Here is a 19452-nt window from a genome sequence, read left to right as displayed (position 1 = left end):
TCTGTATTATCAAATATAGTGGAAAACCCGCAATTTTTTAAACTTTATATTTGGTCTTTTCGTAAAAAATCGGAATACACACGTGATCTATCGAAATAAGTATATCAGCATCTAATACACAAAATTAATAATGAAATGTTTTAATTAAATGTTTTCATGTTTTAAGGAAGTTTTGTAAACAGGTATTCAGATTCGAACAGTGTCCGCACGATAATTTTCACAGTGTTTTGTAAACGCACTATTTAGTGCAGCTGCAACAAGCATAATCATCGCCTTGGAGTTTACATAAAAAGTGAGCTACTATTGATATGAATATTTGACAGTAATAACAGCTGGCAGCCGTGCAACTCCAAACGGAAAAATTAAATATATTTTATATATAGTTTGAAGTTTTATATATAATATAAATTGCTCTGTACAAGAAAATATTCCCGCTGCGCGGCGACAGTCCCCTTGCGCGCTGCGCACACGGCGCTTCGCGCCAAGTTTGAGCGCGCCTAAGGCTCGAGGGTACGCTTTCGTTTTGGTACGTTTAATGCGTACCCTTTAAGTGAATTCTTTCAAATATTGTAAATGCTATAACTTAAATCGAAAACTGTGATTTAAACTTCTGAGAAATTACAACCATAAATTGTGACTGAATTTTTTTCAATTTGATTTTAAATAAGGTTCTTAAAGCACCTACGGCTTTGACGATTACATTCTCATTACGAAACTCGCTCTTCGCGCTCGATAATTCGTGTCCGCTTGAAAAACTTCATCGTGATAATTTGTAAATCTTGTTAAAATGTACTAAAAATAATGTTTTAAACTTAGGGATCTCTTAAAAAATCAAAATTGCATATTTTTGAAAATGATCCAACTTTTGGATAATACGTATTTTCGAAAAACATATATATCACATTAGAAAAATATTTATTTTTTATTTTTCTGAACATTTTTCAGATTAATAGAAATTACAAATTTTAGTTAAATAATTAGCAAGTCTTTTACTAACCTAGAAGAAAGTTTGACAAAAAAATTTTAATTTGAAAAAAAAAATTTTTAATTTCGAAAATCCTCTACATTGTTTTATTTTAGTTTGAAATATTTGTATCAAAGGTGACTTGATTGGACAAATCCTTCAAAAGTTAGCGTAACACCGATAAAATTTTCTGGTTTTTGCATTCTGTGAGTGGCGAAACGTACGAAACGTAAAGATTCGTTAGAAACCAGAGATCGAAAATTTGGAAGATTACATTACACTCTCATGAATGAGAATGTAAAAATATATAAAACAAATAAATATTATATATAATACTTTACACCATATATAAACTATATATAATATTTCCACCTGGGAAGAAATATAGAAAACGCGCTGTCCCAACGTACATAATAATAATTTATAGAACATATAATTCAAGGGCCGCCAGCATAAGTCACTCTCTTTTAGTTCTTGTGCAAGATTTGAGCGATAAATGTCACAAAAATTTTGGAAGCTGAAATAAGAAATTAAATATGAGTCACGGGTGCTGGGTACAGCATCCGACGGTGTACGTTGGTAATTATTCCTCAGAAACTAAGGAAGATCCGATTTTGATATTTACAGGACTTGTAGAGTACATTGTAAGCTATCTATAGAAAAAAAGAAGAAAATAAAAAGTGGGTTTTTCAGAAATTTGACTTAGAAATTAGTTTTTGATAAGTCCAAGAAGCTTTTAAAATTCTGTTGTTCTACAAACATTTTTCCAAAACTGCGTCCTATTACGAATATTAAAAAAAGACACAATATTATCGTCAAAGTCAACAAGGTTATGAAAGATGAAGAAAAGAGGGAAAAAATGTTCAATTTTGAATATCGCCTAAATTTTGTAAATTAAAAATAAATTATTTGAGAATTTTTCTTTCAACACCCAAAAGAACACATTCTAGAATATACATCAAAATTACTAACAAAATTACGTTATTTAAAAAGTTGCGTAACATATCGTATTGGTTATTTTAGGTTGTCAAGATTGATTTCCACACAATACTTGAGAGTGAAATTACTTGGGTTAGCGTTTGCAAATATGTACGGTTATTATGACAGATTCAAACAAAGGAAGTATAGGAGCCATTTCCAGAAGTAAAAATATATCCGATAAAACAAGAATTACTGTAGGTATTTTTGTACTTACACCCACTGTTCTATCCGAGAGCGAAATCTGGACCTACCAAGAAAAGATTAAAATTAAAATCAACGCGTTTGGCAGAAATTACTACGATATATGTGCGATAAAACGTTAATGCAGAAAGTCATTAATGAAAGAATCCTTCAAGAATGTGGTGTAAAGGAAACACTGGTTGACATGTGTCAAAGAAATTCGTTAAGATGGTTCGAGCATGTTGAGAGAAATAAAGATGAACGAATGACGAAGCAAGTATATTGAGGTCAAGTAAATAGCAGAGAATCAGTAGAATGAATGACTCCTTAAACAAAAGACCTTGAATATTTATGGGCCCCAGTGAATATATGTACATGGTGAATTTTGGAAGCTCTTCGCGCATGGGGTAAATTCTAGAGATATTGTTCAATGACCTGAGTCGGTGCAGTGCTGCAGAACAAACGTGTTATTTAAATAAAGAACACCTGAATTCCAGATTAATCTAAAAATCTATCCGCCTTCCCATTCCTACACCGCCTCGTACAATCCATTTTCTCGCTGTTCCCAACTGTTCTACAGCTAGAACAGACTGAGTCAGGCTTACCTCCAAAGGGATAAAGCATAATGATAAAATAATAAAAAGAGTGAAGATTGATTTCCACACAGACAGCTGTAATGAAAAATAAATTTTCAAATTTTTTATCATGATTTTATATTTTTGTGATTGATAAAATGTAATTGAAGCGGCCACTTTACGATAAAATTTCGTATTTTTGTATATGATCCTACCCTCACAACAAAAGAATATACCTGGGATATGCCCAGGATATCCCAGCGGGCTGATAGGATATTCCAAAATAGTCCCCAGGAATCTCAGAATATCCTGGACACTTTGGGGATATCCCAGGGATATTCAGATTTTCACCTGGTGATTTACCCTTTTATCACCCAAATGGGATTTTCTGGATATCCCGAAAGAGATATAATCAAGATCTCTCAAAATCCTGTGAAAAAATACTAAATACCTTAAAGGATAATGATTATCATATTTATTTATAAAATACACAAGGGTTTCATGCAAATTTATGGCATAATTACAGCATCGTATCACTGTCAAGATGATCTCGCATATTCACTGGAATTCAGTTGGAAAACATTTTTTTAATAGATCAAATATACACGAATCAAGTAATTCATTCTAGTAAACGGCTATGCTTCGCTCATATGTCGCAGTTTATGACTCTATTTCTTGAAACAATATCTCTAATAAAAAACTGAAGAAACAAATATTTTTCGCTTAAACTCTCTTAAAAATTGCCATTTTTCTATGTATTTTAATGGGAAAATTTTAGTAATTACCTAAATATTCTCGTTATCGAAAAGTCATAGTGAAAGCTTTGTAATGGTAACAATTTCAAACATTTTTGAATTCATTTAATAAAATGTTCATCGATTTAAAAATATCTGATACAATATTCCAAGCAATTGTCTGGATGTGTGTGTGTGTGTGGGTGGGTGGTCGAGTGGGTAGCTTTCTGTGTCATAATAAAAATGTTTTCACTCGCATAATTGGAAATTCATGCAAGAATAGAAAAGATCTGTTGATTTAAGACTAATAGATTGACCTATAATATTAATAAATAGTCTCAAAGAGTACGGAAGTTATGGGCATTTATATAATTTTAAAAACCTGTTTTAAACAGAAAAATTTTTTTCATCTATATAATTCAAAGTTCAGACAAGAATAGAAAAGATTCCTTGATTCGAAAGTCTTTGACTAACCTATTTGGATTTTATTATTTTGACATCTTCCATTCGCAACCTAACATATTAGCTATAATTAATTGTAATGAGGAAGCAGCGTGTTCTGTGAAATTATACGAAAATAAACTATTTAGCTTCAGTTTTTGAAACCAAAACGTTTGTTTTATACGAAAGCGTTAAAGTATTTTATTGAAAAATGTTAAAATTAACATTTCAATTTGAAATTGGTCGCCGGTTTATATTCTTTGTTCATTTTGAATTTTTAAATTTATGAAGTAATTCCTACAAACAAACATTTTGTTTTCCTGAAGTTTACAATTATTGTGTTGAAAACATATATTTTCTAAGTTTTAAATTAACTGCCATTTTGTATTTTTTATGAATTTGGATTTTAAGAGCTTACATTAGTTTAATTATAAATTGCATGGTTTTTTCACGTTTCTTGGTCATCCTTTGTTAACATCTGGAAGAAATAGCGTTTTTGGGCCTATTTGTATTGCCGCCATTTTGTGCTTTTCCAAAATTTTGAATTTTTTACTATTAAAATCTTTTAAGCATCCAATCCAATTTTTTTCACGGAGATAGAATAATTGGAATAAAAATTGAAAGAGTTATACAGGCTTTTCGTTTTCCCGTGATTTCTCCCATGTAAATCCCATGGGAAATTTAAATACATATATTTCGTGGGTACTAGGTGAATATGAATTTTTTGGTGAAGAATTGAGATACTTTTTTTTGGGGCATGGGAACGAATTCCACTAGTGTAGGCAAACAAATTAAGAACAAAATAAGCATCATACAGTGGGCACAAAAGTCCTAAAGTCGTATTTTAGTTGACATCTTGAAGATGTTCTAAAGACCTTTTGGTCTTTATAAGGCTCCAAAGGATTTAAGAATTCAAGTTACATCAAAAAAGGAACATTCTAAGGATTCTCTGAAAATTTTTTAGGCGTGCAATTAATCAAGTGCACCTTATTTATAATGCAAATTTGTATCCATAAAAATATATCTTGTTCCTCTATTGAAATTTTAGGATATTCCACAAACGAAAACTGGGATATTCCCAGATATGCTGGCGAGATCCCTAGGATATTCTGATTCCCGTCCTGTAAGATATCACATGGGCTATCCCTGAGACATTCCGCGGATTTTGCTCATTATGAGAATACTAGATTCGACTTTCATGCTTCTGGAATGTTTCTAATTTGCTAAACGAAACTTTGGTTCTAATTTACTTAAGATTACATTGAACACCTCCGATCATATCTGATAACGATTGTAATTGCTACTTTTTAATGAAAATATTCTTACCGGGTACTTATGTCGACAAACTTGTAACTTACTCACAAATTTTGTGATGCCCAGAAAACGGAAATCCACTTCCTTTGTTTGAATGAGTTCCAAAGTCTTATGAATTGTGTACCATTTCGCTAAAGTTTCAGATTGCACCTGATTGATTTCTAAAAGAATTTTACTTGTCATTCTTTTTACAAGCACATATTCCACAAATTCCGTACATCCCTTGGAGAAAAAATTTCTCGGTAAATTATTAATTTAAAATATTATGTGAAATATAGCAGCCGAACCTAAAAAGGTTGGAAAAGACATTACAGAACGTTGCAGATTCAGAGTCGCAAGTGGAACTTACCTGCTCATATAGACGAAAAACATTTTAGTTCTAAATATCTCAATTAACAATAAATAGATACACATTTCACCGAATCCCCATTTTAATGTACGAATTTCGGAAAGCCAATTTTAGATAGGTCTGTGCACGTTGTTTTAATATCTTTTCCGAGATCTGCATCCGAAGCGTTCTGTTCCTATCTAAAATGTTGAATGATTTTAACCGAAACATGCAAATAAGTGCAAATAGCCTGTAATCTAAATATAAACGAAATTATCAGAATTTCTACTAGGGTGGTTTCTTTTCCTCTAGTTAATTACAGAAAATGCTGTAAGCTACATAGAAAAAGCTATGCTGCCACTGTTTTAACATGATAGTACCCCTATAACATTAAATAATTTTTGTCTTCCTCTTATATTAAACTTAATCTCTTTTTTCAGGTCAGACATCCTTACATGAAATCAGTCGCACCAATTTCTCAGAGTATCCTTGTTGTAAAGGACTGAATTCGGAGGATTTCATGATAGCAGCTAGGTGAAGAAGTGAGGCAGGTTCTTCGACACGACACCGACAATAGAATTCTTCGTCTCCAGATTCCCTATATTTACCTAAAATGCCTGAATGACGACAAAACGATGTCAACGCCACATTTTATCTCGCAGCGAAAAATATTCCCGTGGAAGTAAACGTGAAAATTTACGTGGAAATCTGCGTGCATCAATTTTATCAATTGAAAATTTAAGTGGTATTTTGATATAATCCACGTGAATATTTTAAGCTCGATTTTTGGCCGTAACGGCCTTACCTGAACTGGAGGAATTTTTTTCCATTTCTTGTCGCCACAGGCAGAAGTCTGCTAATTTCGGTGATCAAGGCCTTTGTGTCAAATATCTCACGACAGAATTATAATAGACGTAGTTTGTGGTGCTACGCAATATCTGTGAGCTTCAAGACTGATTTTATGAGAAGAGAGTAGTTTGTTTCCACGATGTGTCCTCTACATTCAGAATACTCTGAGCAGCATAAGAAATCCTGCTAAATGTACACAAATCTAAAAAAGACGTAAAGATTAAATTATGTACATTCTTTAAATAAAAAATAGATCTTGTAAATTTAAAGATAGCATGTATTCTGCAAAAATAGACTCTACACAGCTAGCAACAATTTACATTTTGGTATTGAATAATTTAAATCACTTCATTTACACTATTCATAATTCACGGAGGATATTGCCACGAATTTTTTTAGAGCGGAGAATGACTGCATTTATTTTTTGATATGAATTTTTTCACTCGAATTATGTAAATATTGTAAATTGTACAGTTTTAAGCATTCGAATGTTCAAATTAAGAAGTGCCTGGTCTTCCGAAATTCAGGATGAGTAGTAAAATATTTTCAGAAGTATGAACTCGTCATTCAGAAAATTCAGGAGGACGAGTCCATTCTCATTTACAACTACCCCAATTTTTCGGGACGCCTGGACGCGACTTTTAAATTATTCAGTTTGAAAGAACTTGAATTAAAAATGTTAAATCTGGAACTTCCTGACTGAAACTTAATGAACGAGTAGTTGTAAACATAAAAGTTTTCTAATTTCAACAATTTTGAATCGAATACTTATTTATTGTACAATTATATGTTTCAAATTAAAAAACGATGAAATTTCAAAAAGAACGCCTTGAAAGTTAAGCAATTTTTATTTCCTTATTTAGAATTCGTCGAATATTATTTATTTAAAACTAACAATTGTTTTATTTTAATGGCTTAAACTGAAATTTTCGAAAAGCTTACGATTCTAAATAATAGATATAATATTGAATGTTTAAAATTTAATATTGAATTATTTTAATCATTTGAGGATTTTGGTGGCATTGACCACTATATAAGTTTTTGCTAGATTAATTTAACAAAATTTAAGCAAAACAATGTTTTATTTAGGTGTCTGTTTATACACTGCCTGTATTTGAAGGCCTTCAACAATAAGTTGTTATAATTCTAATGGTTTCTATTTTGAAAGTGGACACTTTTAAATGCTTATTTTCAGATTATTATTTATGAATGCTTCTATAAGGGAATAAACTTATTTTAAAAGCTTTGAAATTAAACACATTTAAGGGCATGTGCCATAGTGTCACGCGACCAATTACACCCAAGTCAACACAAACCGACGGGATCCCGGCGAAATCTTTGAGAGCCTTAAACTATATTTCAAATAAAGAAGACAATTACCAATATATTTTCAGCAATTATATTGCAACTTATTTATAATTAGTAAATCTTTTTTTTTGTGAATCTGTCTAAAGCTAAAGATCTGATTCCTACATGATCTTTCTGCCATAAATCCCCATTGGACTTCAAATATCTTTTTTCATGGTATTTCAATTACCTATAAATAAGTATTTTTAAATACATTTTTCTTGCTGCAACGAGTAAGCTGGTACCTCTGTAATCATTACAGTTGCTTTTATCTCCCTTTTCGTTATATATTAGGACGACAATCGGCTTCTCCAGTTATCTGGAACGTCTCTTAACTCGTTGAATAAATGTATCGAATCTACCCCAGCAGCCTTACTATTCTTTAGGTTCTTAATTATATCCCTAACCTCAGAGGCACAGATTCTTCATTTGCGTTTTCCAACATACTGTGTTCTACGTCGCAGTTGTGCTGCATATAGCTTTACCTTCTAAAAATACCTTGAAAGGGTCTTTCACAATACCACAAATATTTCCTAAACTTCCATAGACCCAGGAGTTCCTTTTCTCATTAAATGAAACATATTATTACAATTAATAAATATTCCAAATAATATTTCCATAATATTTATAATCGCGGGATATGTGCGGAAGGACTTGCATTTTAATGCCAAAAAGATATCCCGAAAAATTGCCTTAGCGGGAAATGGGCAGGTGGACTTATATTTTAACGCTGGAAAAATCACCTGCAAGGATTCTGCCGGGATCCAGTGTGAAATTTTGCTTTCAAGCATGATAAAATCTGATAAGAATGTAAATATTTTCTGCAATTCAAAAAATAGTTCAAATATATATGGGTACTTCTGTTTGGCCAATTTGAATTTTTATTTTATTTACTGATCTTTTAATTTGTACCCTGTATAAATTTCAATTCTCAATCTTATGCTCCTTAAACTCAACAATTTTTAACACTAGATTCCTTAATTTTCAAATTAGTTTTTAAACACCTCCAATTGCTAATTATTGAGCTTAAAAGCCTTGAATTGTAAAATTTTAATGACCGAAAAAAACTGTTGAAAGCTGGCAAAAGATAGAGAACTTTTGTTACATTTAGGGGTCGCCCTGTAATTAAATTCTACAACTAAAATTGCACACATAGTTATCATTATAATTTCTGCTTAAGAAAATTCTACGTAGGAAAAGTTAATAATTAATTGTTAAAAATGTATTATTTAATAAATGTGAGACTTTGTTTATAGAAAAATTCTCTTCGCAAGTATATTATGCATGTATGAGAAAATCCTACAAGACAATGCAAACGTATCGAAAAACATTGTTTTCTGTAGAGTTTTCTTCTATAGACTTTGTTCAAATAGAGAAAAAGGTGTTCACAGGCAGTTAGAAAAGTAGAAAATTGTATAGATGTTGTTTATTTCAATTAACTTAAATATCCTAACAGGATGAGCGGAAATAAAATTTCCAGGGTATTAATTTTTCTTTTTTGAGAGAATGAAATTCCCTACCCTCTCAGATTAAGGACATGGAGTACTCCATACCCTCAATACATATTTCGCCGCCCCTGAAGTTTGAAACGTGGAAATAAGGTATCATCTTTCGTAAAATTCAAACTATAGACAAAAAAATATTTTTTTGATGAAGCAGTTAAGTGCATAGGAATAACATTTCTGCAACGTTCACTGCAGAAACTTCATGTGCGTGTTAAAGGTTTTCTCACACGAAAATACGTGTGCAGTATGCTGGGAATGGCTCACGCACGAGCCGTCGGTGCATACACACAGAACGCCAACCAATCGCGTGCGATCTGTCGCGCTACTGTGATGCGAGCTGGTCACGTACCGGTCACCTATTGGACCGCCACTCAAGAAGCAGAAGTTTTCAACGTTGCCAATATTGGTGTGTTTACGGAGAAAGTCTAGTGTTTATCAATGTGAAAAAAGCCGGTATTGAAAGTGTATATTTTGTCGATAGCATAATTTGAAAAAATATATATATAATTAAATAATATAATAAATCAAACTTTCAACGTCGCAAGCTTCTGCTCTTCGAACGGCGGTTCGATAGGTGAACGGTACGTAACCAGCTCGCACCGCAGCAGCGCGACAATTCGGACGCGATTGGCTAGCGCTCTGCGTGTGTACCCGAACAGCTCGTGCGTGAGCCGTTTACAGAATGCTGCACATGTATTTTCTTGTGCGAACACCTTTAGCCTTGTCTACAATCGTCGCAGACAGCCCGTTGCGTCACCGCAAGCAAGCGCCGCAACAGCGCTACTCGCGACCATTGTAGACGGCTATTTCTTGCATTGCGATGCCAGATCGCATCGCCGAATCCAGCGGCGATTGTAGAGCAGGCGTACACGTTTCCCCGTAATCGCAGGGCAGTGTAAAAGGATCTGAATAGACGTCTCATTATCCTTTCCGTACAGACCACAGAGGGTACTTTCTTCAAGCCCTATCTTATGTCTATGTTACCGGAGGTTTCTGTTCTATATAAATGTTTCTGTTAGGACTTTGACTGCGTTCCTCCCGAGCTTAAGTAATTCCTTCACTCGATGAGAATTAAGCTCTCAGCCCAAGAGTGTTATAGCCTATCTGCAGCCAGAGACAAAACCCTACTCATTCTTATGTTACTCTGTCAGACAACTGTTAATATCTTCAGTGAATTGCCTACTAGAAATGCTTACAACTGCCTCGGGTTCAGTAAATTTTTTTTTTTTTGCTGCTAGTTTTGCTAGCCTGTCCGATATCTCATTGCCCTTAATGCTGCTGTGTCCAAAGATCGTAAGTAGATTGACTCGGTTGTCTGTCGCTGGCTTACCCAGTGCCTCAATGCTCTCCCAAACTAGTAGCGAAGTGTTCGTTGTTCCATTCAGGGCTATTATAGCAGCTCTGCTGTCTGAACAAATACGAATATTTCGTTTACTGCCATACTCCTTTGCCTTGTGGGTGTACTGAAGCATGGCCATAATCTCAGATTGTAGAACTGTGGCGTGGGACCCCATCGCAATTGTGAAGCCCGTTTCATTCCTTTTACGGTATACACAGGCTCCTGCGATCTTCTTGTTCCTAGAGCCATATGTGCATGCTCAGTGTCGGATTCCTCGCGGTGTCGATTGGTATCCACACTACTGTCAAGATACTGCTATCGTTAACCATATTTATTCACCAGGCCCCCTTAGCAGCCAAGACCCTGGTGGTGAGATGGAGGAGCTCCAAACCTATTACTGCCCCCAGAGCCACCGTGGGTGTTGACTTCGAGGCACCAGTAATGCCTCTCAGTGTCAGTACCCTGATCCTTTTCAGTTTAGAGTTCACAGTAGGCAGCTTGTTTTCCATGTGCTCGTTCCATGACAGCTTCTTATCCAGAATGGCTCCTACATATTTGGCTCATCTTTGATTTGTTTTCCGGCCAGTTTCAATGTAATAGTGGTTTCCCACTTATACCTCCTGGCGCATACAACTGTATCCGTCTTACTTGGATTAATCTATGGTCCAGTCTTCTTACACCATGAATCTACTATCCTTAGTTCTTGCTACATTACTACGAATACCGCATCCAGATTCTGATCGCGCGCGATATCCAGTATATCGTCCGCATCGCCTATAGCGTGATCGTCCTAACTCGTGAACAGATAAATCAGTTCATCCTCTACCAAGCACCACAGCAGGGGCGATAAAAAACCTCACTGCGGACATCCCGAGTGAACGGCTCCACAAAAAGTGGTGACATCCTTAGACGTAGTTAGGTTCCTGTTGGACAGTATGTAGCAAGCCCATTTCACGACTGCAATAGGCACATATTGTGCGATCATGGCCAGTTTATAGGGGTTCTTTCATTCATATCCATACGCTTGCAAACCTAGATCCATTTGACCCTCACAGATAGTTATTGTTCTCCTGAATCAATTTTATTTTTACTTTGTGTAGAATTTGACAGTTTCAACCTTGACTTTATTAGGGTTGAAAATGTATTTTAATATTGTGTGTGTATTTGTGTGTAGGGCCGTCCGCGTGAAAACGGCCCTTATGTCCGATATGGATTTACATATGGGGGCATATATCCGGATGATTTCCGTGAATTTTTCGGTTACTTACTGGATATGAGCAGAATCACACAAGTGTAATTAGGCCATATTGGGTAACCGTAAACTCAATATGGCATATTCTATTAGGAACAATTATAAATGTTAACTAATAATTTTATATCGCATTTTGGACATAAAAAAGTTTCTTTGTCGTCCTTCGTTAACCCAACGCATTCTTCATGAAAATAGATCGCACAAACAACGCACGTACACATGTCCTTCACAGACATCTTCTTCACAGATTTTGCAGTGCCAAGATCCTTTTTGATAGATTTCTTGAAAGCAACTGCTCTGCTATTGATAGCTTTCTGTCTGTACTAAACCTTGGAAAGTGTGCCAATAAACTTGAAGGCCCAGGCTGTGGATTAGTGCATACTGATGATGAATATTTAGCCGAAGGTTGTTCCTTTAGGGACTAGTAAGTGAGATAACGTGCTTGGTATAAATTCTTCTTCTAGAACTGCATCGGGGTCCAAAGGATAGAGACCTGTGGCTCTGAAATCAGATATAATGTTGCCAAAAATCATGCACTTATTCCAAACTTCAGCAAAGACTCTTAGAAAATATTGTTTAGTCAGTGTCCTTTCGCCATGAATGGGCTAGTAAAGAATTAATTGTTGGTCCCAGTTATATTCAAAAGAGCGAAATACTGCCTTATCAAGGGCTTGAAGTTCGTAAGTAGTATTAGATGGGAGGCATTATAACATAATGCCGTATAGCTCTACTTCTCCACAATTACGTAATCCAAATGGCAATTAGCACCATTAAAAATTAGAATACAGCGGCCTGGAGGCTTGTAATTTTCAAAATAATATAACTAATTAACAAAATACTTTGGTGTCATAGAACCCTTCTCAGTCGTGCGACAGGCTGAACCAAATGGTAAGTCATCTACGAAATCTGATTTCATACGTTTAAGATTGTACAATATCATTGGTGGAATAGCTGAATCTATTGCGCTTGCACAAAATACAAGTGTTACGTTTTCTCCATGTAAATTGTCGCGGAGGTGAAATCTGCGCGTACCCTTCTTAGTTAAATTTTAAATTCTTTGTATAAATTGAGCGTGTAACGCCTGCAGCCTTCCTTATCTATATTAAAAAGCCGTTCGGGTTTCCCAAGTATACAATTATCTTCACCATTTGCTTTATGTCGGAAAATTGATGTTTGATATTATTTTGTTTGACGTATTTGTAAACGCATAATCTCAACATTTTAATTGTTATTGGATAATCGGTTTCTTCTAATCGTACAATGCGGGAGTAAATTTCAGAGTTTTGTTCCTCAGACAGCGAAAACTTTTGTCCAAATTTGGCATCTAGGTTGGAATCCGACTTCCAATGTCTTCTTAAAGTTCTACGAGGGGTACCAAATTCTGCTGCTGCTTTTTAATCGGACATACGCTTTGTACGGATCACATTTAAAGCTTCTAGTCAATCTTCCTGTGTCCACTCACCTCTCTTCTTATTGTCCGATTTATGAATATCTGAGAAGACATTAAAATATTTAAACAACGGAAAGAAAAGTTCAAAGAAATATTTACATAGACTATTAGTCTTGTCGAAGTTAAAAATCACTATGTACACTATATGGCATACTACACGGAAAAAATGTTTTTTGTAAAAAAGGCACGAACTAGTAGGTAGGTATCGAGTATGCGAAACATTTATCAAATATTCATGTATTTTCGTAAGTAATCTGCGACTTTTGAGAAAGCATTGACGAACTCGACATGACAAGTCTAAAACCGTTCATCACTCTTTTCCGTAAATAATTACCAAAACTACACACACAAAATAAACACGCGCGGTGCGTATGTGCCCGCGCATGTGTAGTTCAAGTTCGTCTGATGAGTGCCGAGAAGTTTTATAATTCCTATATTGTTTAGCCTCGATGGTTACGGGTGTTTACGCACTCTTGATTTATGTTTAGAAACAGTCGAGTCAGCAGTTCGACGGTTCCAATCCTCAGAGTTTTGCGAACTCATGAGTAAATATAAATTAAGTGGCACAAATAAAAATTTTCCCGTTTTATATTTATGTCTGAAATTTTAGGATCTGTTCGTAAAAAAGTTCCAAATTTATCCATACATTTTTCATAGAACTAAGGATTCAATGTTTCATTTTTTATACCGAATCTGAGACCTAGCTACAAGTTCGTAACTTTCTTACGGATAATTTTTTTCCATGTAGGCTATTTTGGATTCTTCTTATATTGCATTACATTTTTTCTTAAAGTAACTTACAAACGAGAATAGGTAATTGTGGTTTTATTAATTGAAAGGACAGATAAACACACTATCTACATGTACAAGACTAATTTCTACAATCTATTTTAAATCATTATTATCAACTTTAACTTACTCGCACCAAACAACAAGATGATAATAGTAACAAAGCACGTGCAAACACATCCCTTAATGTAAACAACGCTACGTATAAATTAGCTGTTTCGGTTTGACAACACTGATATATTGGGGGTGCTACATATCCCAGTTTTGACGTAATTACAGAGATCACGTGATTAGGCCATATTTAGCCGTAGGCCATATTGGGTCGTCTATTGGTCGTCTTTAAAAAACAAGTTCCACGTTAGGATGGGCGCGAAACGAAACACACTCGATCGATAGTCGAGCACTCAGTTTAACAGTGAGGAACATAAGCACTTGACATTTGTTATTAAAATCATCAAATTAGCTAATGTATAGTTTTTTTTTGCAGAATTGTATTGCGTAATTTTTTTTACTTCCATATGAATTTATTTCAGAACGTTGTGTAGAGTTTTATGATGTGGGATTTAATTATGAAAAATTGTAATGAAAATATATATTCTAGACCAAGGTAGCATTGTGAGCATAACATTTATTGGCATGAAAGATAAAGAATAAAATATATTTAGACTTTTTTTAACGAGACAGCTACCATTAGTATTTACATTTTTATATGATTTCATATAGAAAGGCCAATAGACCTTTTCATTTAAGAGCGGAAGCAAACGTTAAGCCAAGAACACCTTCAAATGCTTCGAGCAGTTTTGCCGTTTCGTAAGTGCGAAAAAGTTTTGCCAAATGTCTGTCTCTTTCCCACTTGTAAATATTTCTAGAAGCATTTGAATATCGCTTCACATGCGTCCTGTTTTTTTCTAATGATTGGAAAGGTCTATAAGCTGATAATTATGCTAGTGACACTTGCTTATTATCCACAGCTCTCTTAATTAGTCTTTAAAATTCCGGTATAAACTTGCGACTTACTTCATATAATAATAAATATAATTAAAGATTTGAAATGTATTTTTTATATGGATGGATATATATGATTTTTAACCACCGCAAAAAAAGCATTCGCCTAAATATTGTTTTTTAATCACAATTTTAATAATTATTATTAAACAGATTGCTCCAGCTTGCTTTTTCTTCTTCTTGTATTACATGTTAAGAAATGGTCGCATTTCTCGAAAACGAAGTTCTTTAAAGCAAGGAAGATGTATATTATTAACTAACCATACGATAAATTTACTTTAACTAGTTGGTCTCGATGATTTTGTTGCGTAGAATTATTTTTGTAGAGCTTTAGCGTATAAAATTTATTTGGATGAAATCGATAACACTGACAATTTTGAAACATCATCTAATAAGGGTATAGTTGAATGTTGAATTACATATTTTCAATCATATAAACTCGTATATCGTTAGCAGGAAAACTTAAAGCAGAAGTAGATCTGAATAATGCATTTTTTAAACATTTGACCCTGTTTCATAAAATTAAAAGTTCTCCCGACATATTAAACTATCTTCAAAAGTACAGACATTGGTTCACGAATAAATGCATTTATTGGAGATACTCTCCGAAAACTCTCAGAGACTTTCTGAGAAAATTATCAAAATTCTTTGATACTGACACTGGGAAAACACTCATCTCAAAAATTTCTACCGGAAATGGATATGCCATTCCGTTTAGAGAGAATCAGAATTTTTTCATTAACTGGAAAAAATACAGATTTCGAACATATAAAAACAAAAGTTGGGTTTGTAAAGAAAAATTATTAATATTCGTTAGCAATTATTCTCAAGAAATTTACTTTGGAATAAGTCATGGGATATGGGATCGTCAATCTTATGCACCAAGGCGCATTTTTTTGCTGAATTTTCAAAAGTTTAAGAAACGTGCTATGTAAAGCTGCTAATAAACATTATTTTTTTAATCGCATTTGTTTGCAAAGTTTGAATCAAATAATGAGTGAGTGCATAATGGAACTAAACTAAGAACTTAGAAGTCGAAGATACATGAAAGTCATATGTGTTTATTCAGAGTTTTTCGCATTTTTCAATGAGAAAGAAAAGGACTCGTATAATTGACGAAATCGACAGAAATGGTTTTATACGGAAGTAAAAATATGATTGAACGTGCTGATTATAAATATATAATTGTGTATAAATTATGAAAGGAAGGTGATTTGTAATAGAATGAGCATAATTAATTTTTTTTTATTATAAAACGAAAACTAAATATAATATAATATTACTATAAAAGTGTTTAATTGTGTTATTCAATTAACCCTTCCATCTACGTTCTAATAAAATATATAGAGAAAATATTATTTTCAACGAAAGACAAAAAACTACCATTTTGTCATAAGTTTTTTTAATAATGTTAATCATAGAAGAGAGAATCAATACAAAAATAGGTAAATATTCATAATTAAGGTTCAAATTTAAAAATGGTAATTTTTAACGCTTTAAGGCCATGCCATACTTAAGTGATACGAATCCTATTGACAAATGACACCAAAGAATTTTTATAATTAAAATGACTAGTGTGGTTGCATGCAAATGTTTCTGAGTGTCTTTTATTTAATTTCACAAATGTGAAATTCCATATCTCAATTCGTGTAAACTTTAGTTGTTAGGGACAAAATGTCGGTATTATAGCAAACGTATGCCATAATTAAGTATCACATGGATTTTAAATTAGGATTGTTTTGATTTTTATTTTACATTTCATTTTCGAGTACTATTCGGTAAAAACCTATTATTATTATTTGATTCGCAAAATTTATCAAGAATTAAATTGACATGTTATTTCTTCTTTAAGTTTACAGGGTGATTTGGAAAAGTTGATCACTGCAAGTCCCAGTCATTTTCTCATTTTTCTTTAAATAATAAGTTTTTTGTAAATTTATCTCAGTAAAACACACACACATCAAAGCAGTTCACTTCGGTTCCTTCGGATTCGAAACAGAAGGCCTATTACAAATCCACGGGACGCGTTCTGAGGTTGCGTATAAATTGTGCCTGTACTAATGGTTTATGCTGAATATGGTTACAATACTTAATAAGGAGTTACGGAAAATTGTCCAGGAATAATCCCAAAGGCAGAACCCCTGAACAGAGGGGTGACAGCCGTGCGGAAAACTGAATGGCACCTGAGTAAAGTGTCTTACAATGGTAAATTTGGGTTACTGGGCGACCTCCTGAAGTACACAGCCTTTCCCTTGCATGCAGTATGTGTAAACCCTTTCCCTAGCTGCTCATGGGAAAAATAACGACACCAGCAAACCCAGCTGTAGATGCGGTTCGAGACCGATCATCCCGAGCATACCACGATGAATCGGCAAACAGTGCCAATCACCGTAGAGTTCAGAGCGCTGAAAAATTTAATACTTGCGAAGATCTTAGTGTAGTTAAAAATCGGTTTATCGACGCTGATTACAAATAGCAGTAAAAAATTATTATTATTTTTACGTACTATTTTTTTAATATCCGATAGCGCTCCTTATTAATTTATCATACAATAAAATAGTATGGCAGATTTTTGAACGCTAAAGTAAAAAAAATTAATTCGTAAAAATAATATTTTTTTCAATACTCGGATTTGGTTGGCATTGAAAAGGACTCTAACTTTGGGACTAGTGCACATGTACAAACTGTAAGATTTTGCTATGATTTGAAGCGCTCAGAGGTTGAAGAGTAAAGGAACCTCGTCGCCGTCTCTCCAGCTAGAAATAGCGGACTACTTACTGATTTGATAAGATAGGAGAGATAAGGTGGGGAAGATTAGAAATAAGAAAATGAGACTTACCTATTTTTAGATGTTTGAATGCGCTGAAATTACAAATGAATCCTGTGAAGATAATCTGGTGGAATCATCTGCATCCTGATTATGGTGATTTTGAAACTTCAGAATTGACCCTAATTACAACCAGGGGTAGCACCTTGGATAACCTTTGCAAATCCTGGCACTGACACTGAAAGACTTGGTATGGGTGTGGGGGGGGGGGTTAATGGATTTTAGGGATCTTTGCTTCACCGCACTAGACACTGGACCTATCTTGGTTCTGCACTTCTGAAAAGATTCCGCTGACACTTAGCTGAATTTAGATGACAGCTGGTTTACAGAATCACTGACTGAATTTAGCAAGACAATTAAACTGAAACCAAGGAAACAACTCAACGTTCTAGTGATCCAACATAAGCTTTTACACTGAATTTCTCAGAGGACGAATGATCTCATAATTCACGATAAACTTCCTACATAGCTTGCTAAACTTCATGCCTCAACAATTTTATTGTGGGCACGACAAGATTTGATTGCAGGCACAAAACGATTTGATTACCGGCATGTCGGGTTTTTAGGCCCAAGGTATTGATTCGTAGCGTTACTTTTCCATTAGCTTTCTCTGAAATATTGACCATATCCCTTACGCTCACTTTCGTGCAAATAAATAGTGTGCACCCCTCACAACACATTTCATCCTGATTAGATCAAGGCTTAAAAGTGTCCTTCTATACATATTTTAAATATATATAAGTAGTCGATATAATGTGCCCCTCTTATTTTTTCAAATATTATAATTCGTTATCATACATATTTGACAACGTCAGTTTGATCCATACTGCTTTTAATGAATTTAAGAGGGCAAAACTCTCGAAGTTATTGTCTAGTAGTCTCCTGTTCTCTAGGTGTACAGCACTGACAGCCATGGGCTTCTAAACCTTTGAACGCGTTTTTCTCAAAATTACTTTTTCAAAACCGTGATCACTGCCATTTCAAAACTACTTTACCGATTCAATTCAAACTTGGTACATATAAAATACCTCCCCCAACGTTTAGTCAAAACAAATTTTTACATGAAGGGTGTTTTCCACCGCCAAAATGGTGGAATTTTTCTTGGAAAATAGCAGATTACACTTTAGATGACCACCAAAAATTTTTAGATGCAAAAAAAAATAATCAGAGAATATTGGGGGGGGGGGGGAGGATTTGATGATACTTTGACTAAATTTAAATGGTTTTTGATTGCCAATAATTTCCGACCGAGACACAGTGAACACCGCGAATTGTTTTTTTTCCAAGACGTTCTCGGACAATCTCTGTCACCAGCTTGTTTTTAAATATTTTCGACTGAAAAAATTACAGAATATTGCCAAAAGTATACTTAATGATGCACAAAAAGTTTGAATCAAAAAGTTATTTTTATTGATTTTTAGGTCTTCCTTGAATGCACAATTTTAGTGTTTACATCTTTTTTCGTATCATGTACGAGGGTGGATTAATAAGTTTCCGGCCTGACCAAGAAAAACAACGTTTTTAAGAATTTTTTTTTTTTATTTCTCAACATAATCTCCTCCAAGGCTGATA

General features: G+C 34.1%; 1 protein-coding gene across 1 annotated transcript in view; it reads left to right on the top strand.

Moving 5' to 3' along the window:
- The window catches only part of LOC117173709 (nephrin-like), a 133679-nt gene extending 127392 nt beyond the window's left edge, over positions 1 to 6287 (top strand). Inside the window, exon 11 of the mRNA XM_033362350.1 lies at positions 5958 to 6287. Coding sequence (XP_033218241.1) covers positions 5958 to 6055 — 98 coding nt within the window. The 3' untranslated portion in view covers positions 6056 to 6287. The remainder of the gene's footprint in view (positions 1 to 5957) is intronic.
- The last annotated feature ends 13165 nt before the right edge of the window (positions 6288 to 19452 follow it).

This window comes from Belonocnema kinseyi, chromosome 5 (genome assembly GCF_010883055.1).
Source record: "Belonocnema kinseyi isolate 2016_QV_RU_SX_M_011 chromosome 5, B_treatae_v1, whole genome shotgun sequence".
NCBI classification, from domain to species: Eukaryota; Metazoa; Arthropoda; class Insecta; order Hymenoptera; family Cynipidae; genus Belonocnema; species Belonocnema kinseyi.
The sequence above is the reverse complement of the archived record's forward strand: the minus strand, read 5'-3'. Positions and strand labels throughout refer to the sequence as shown.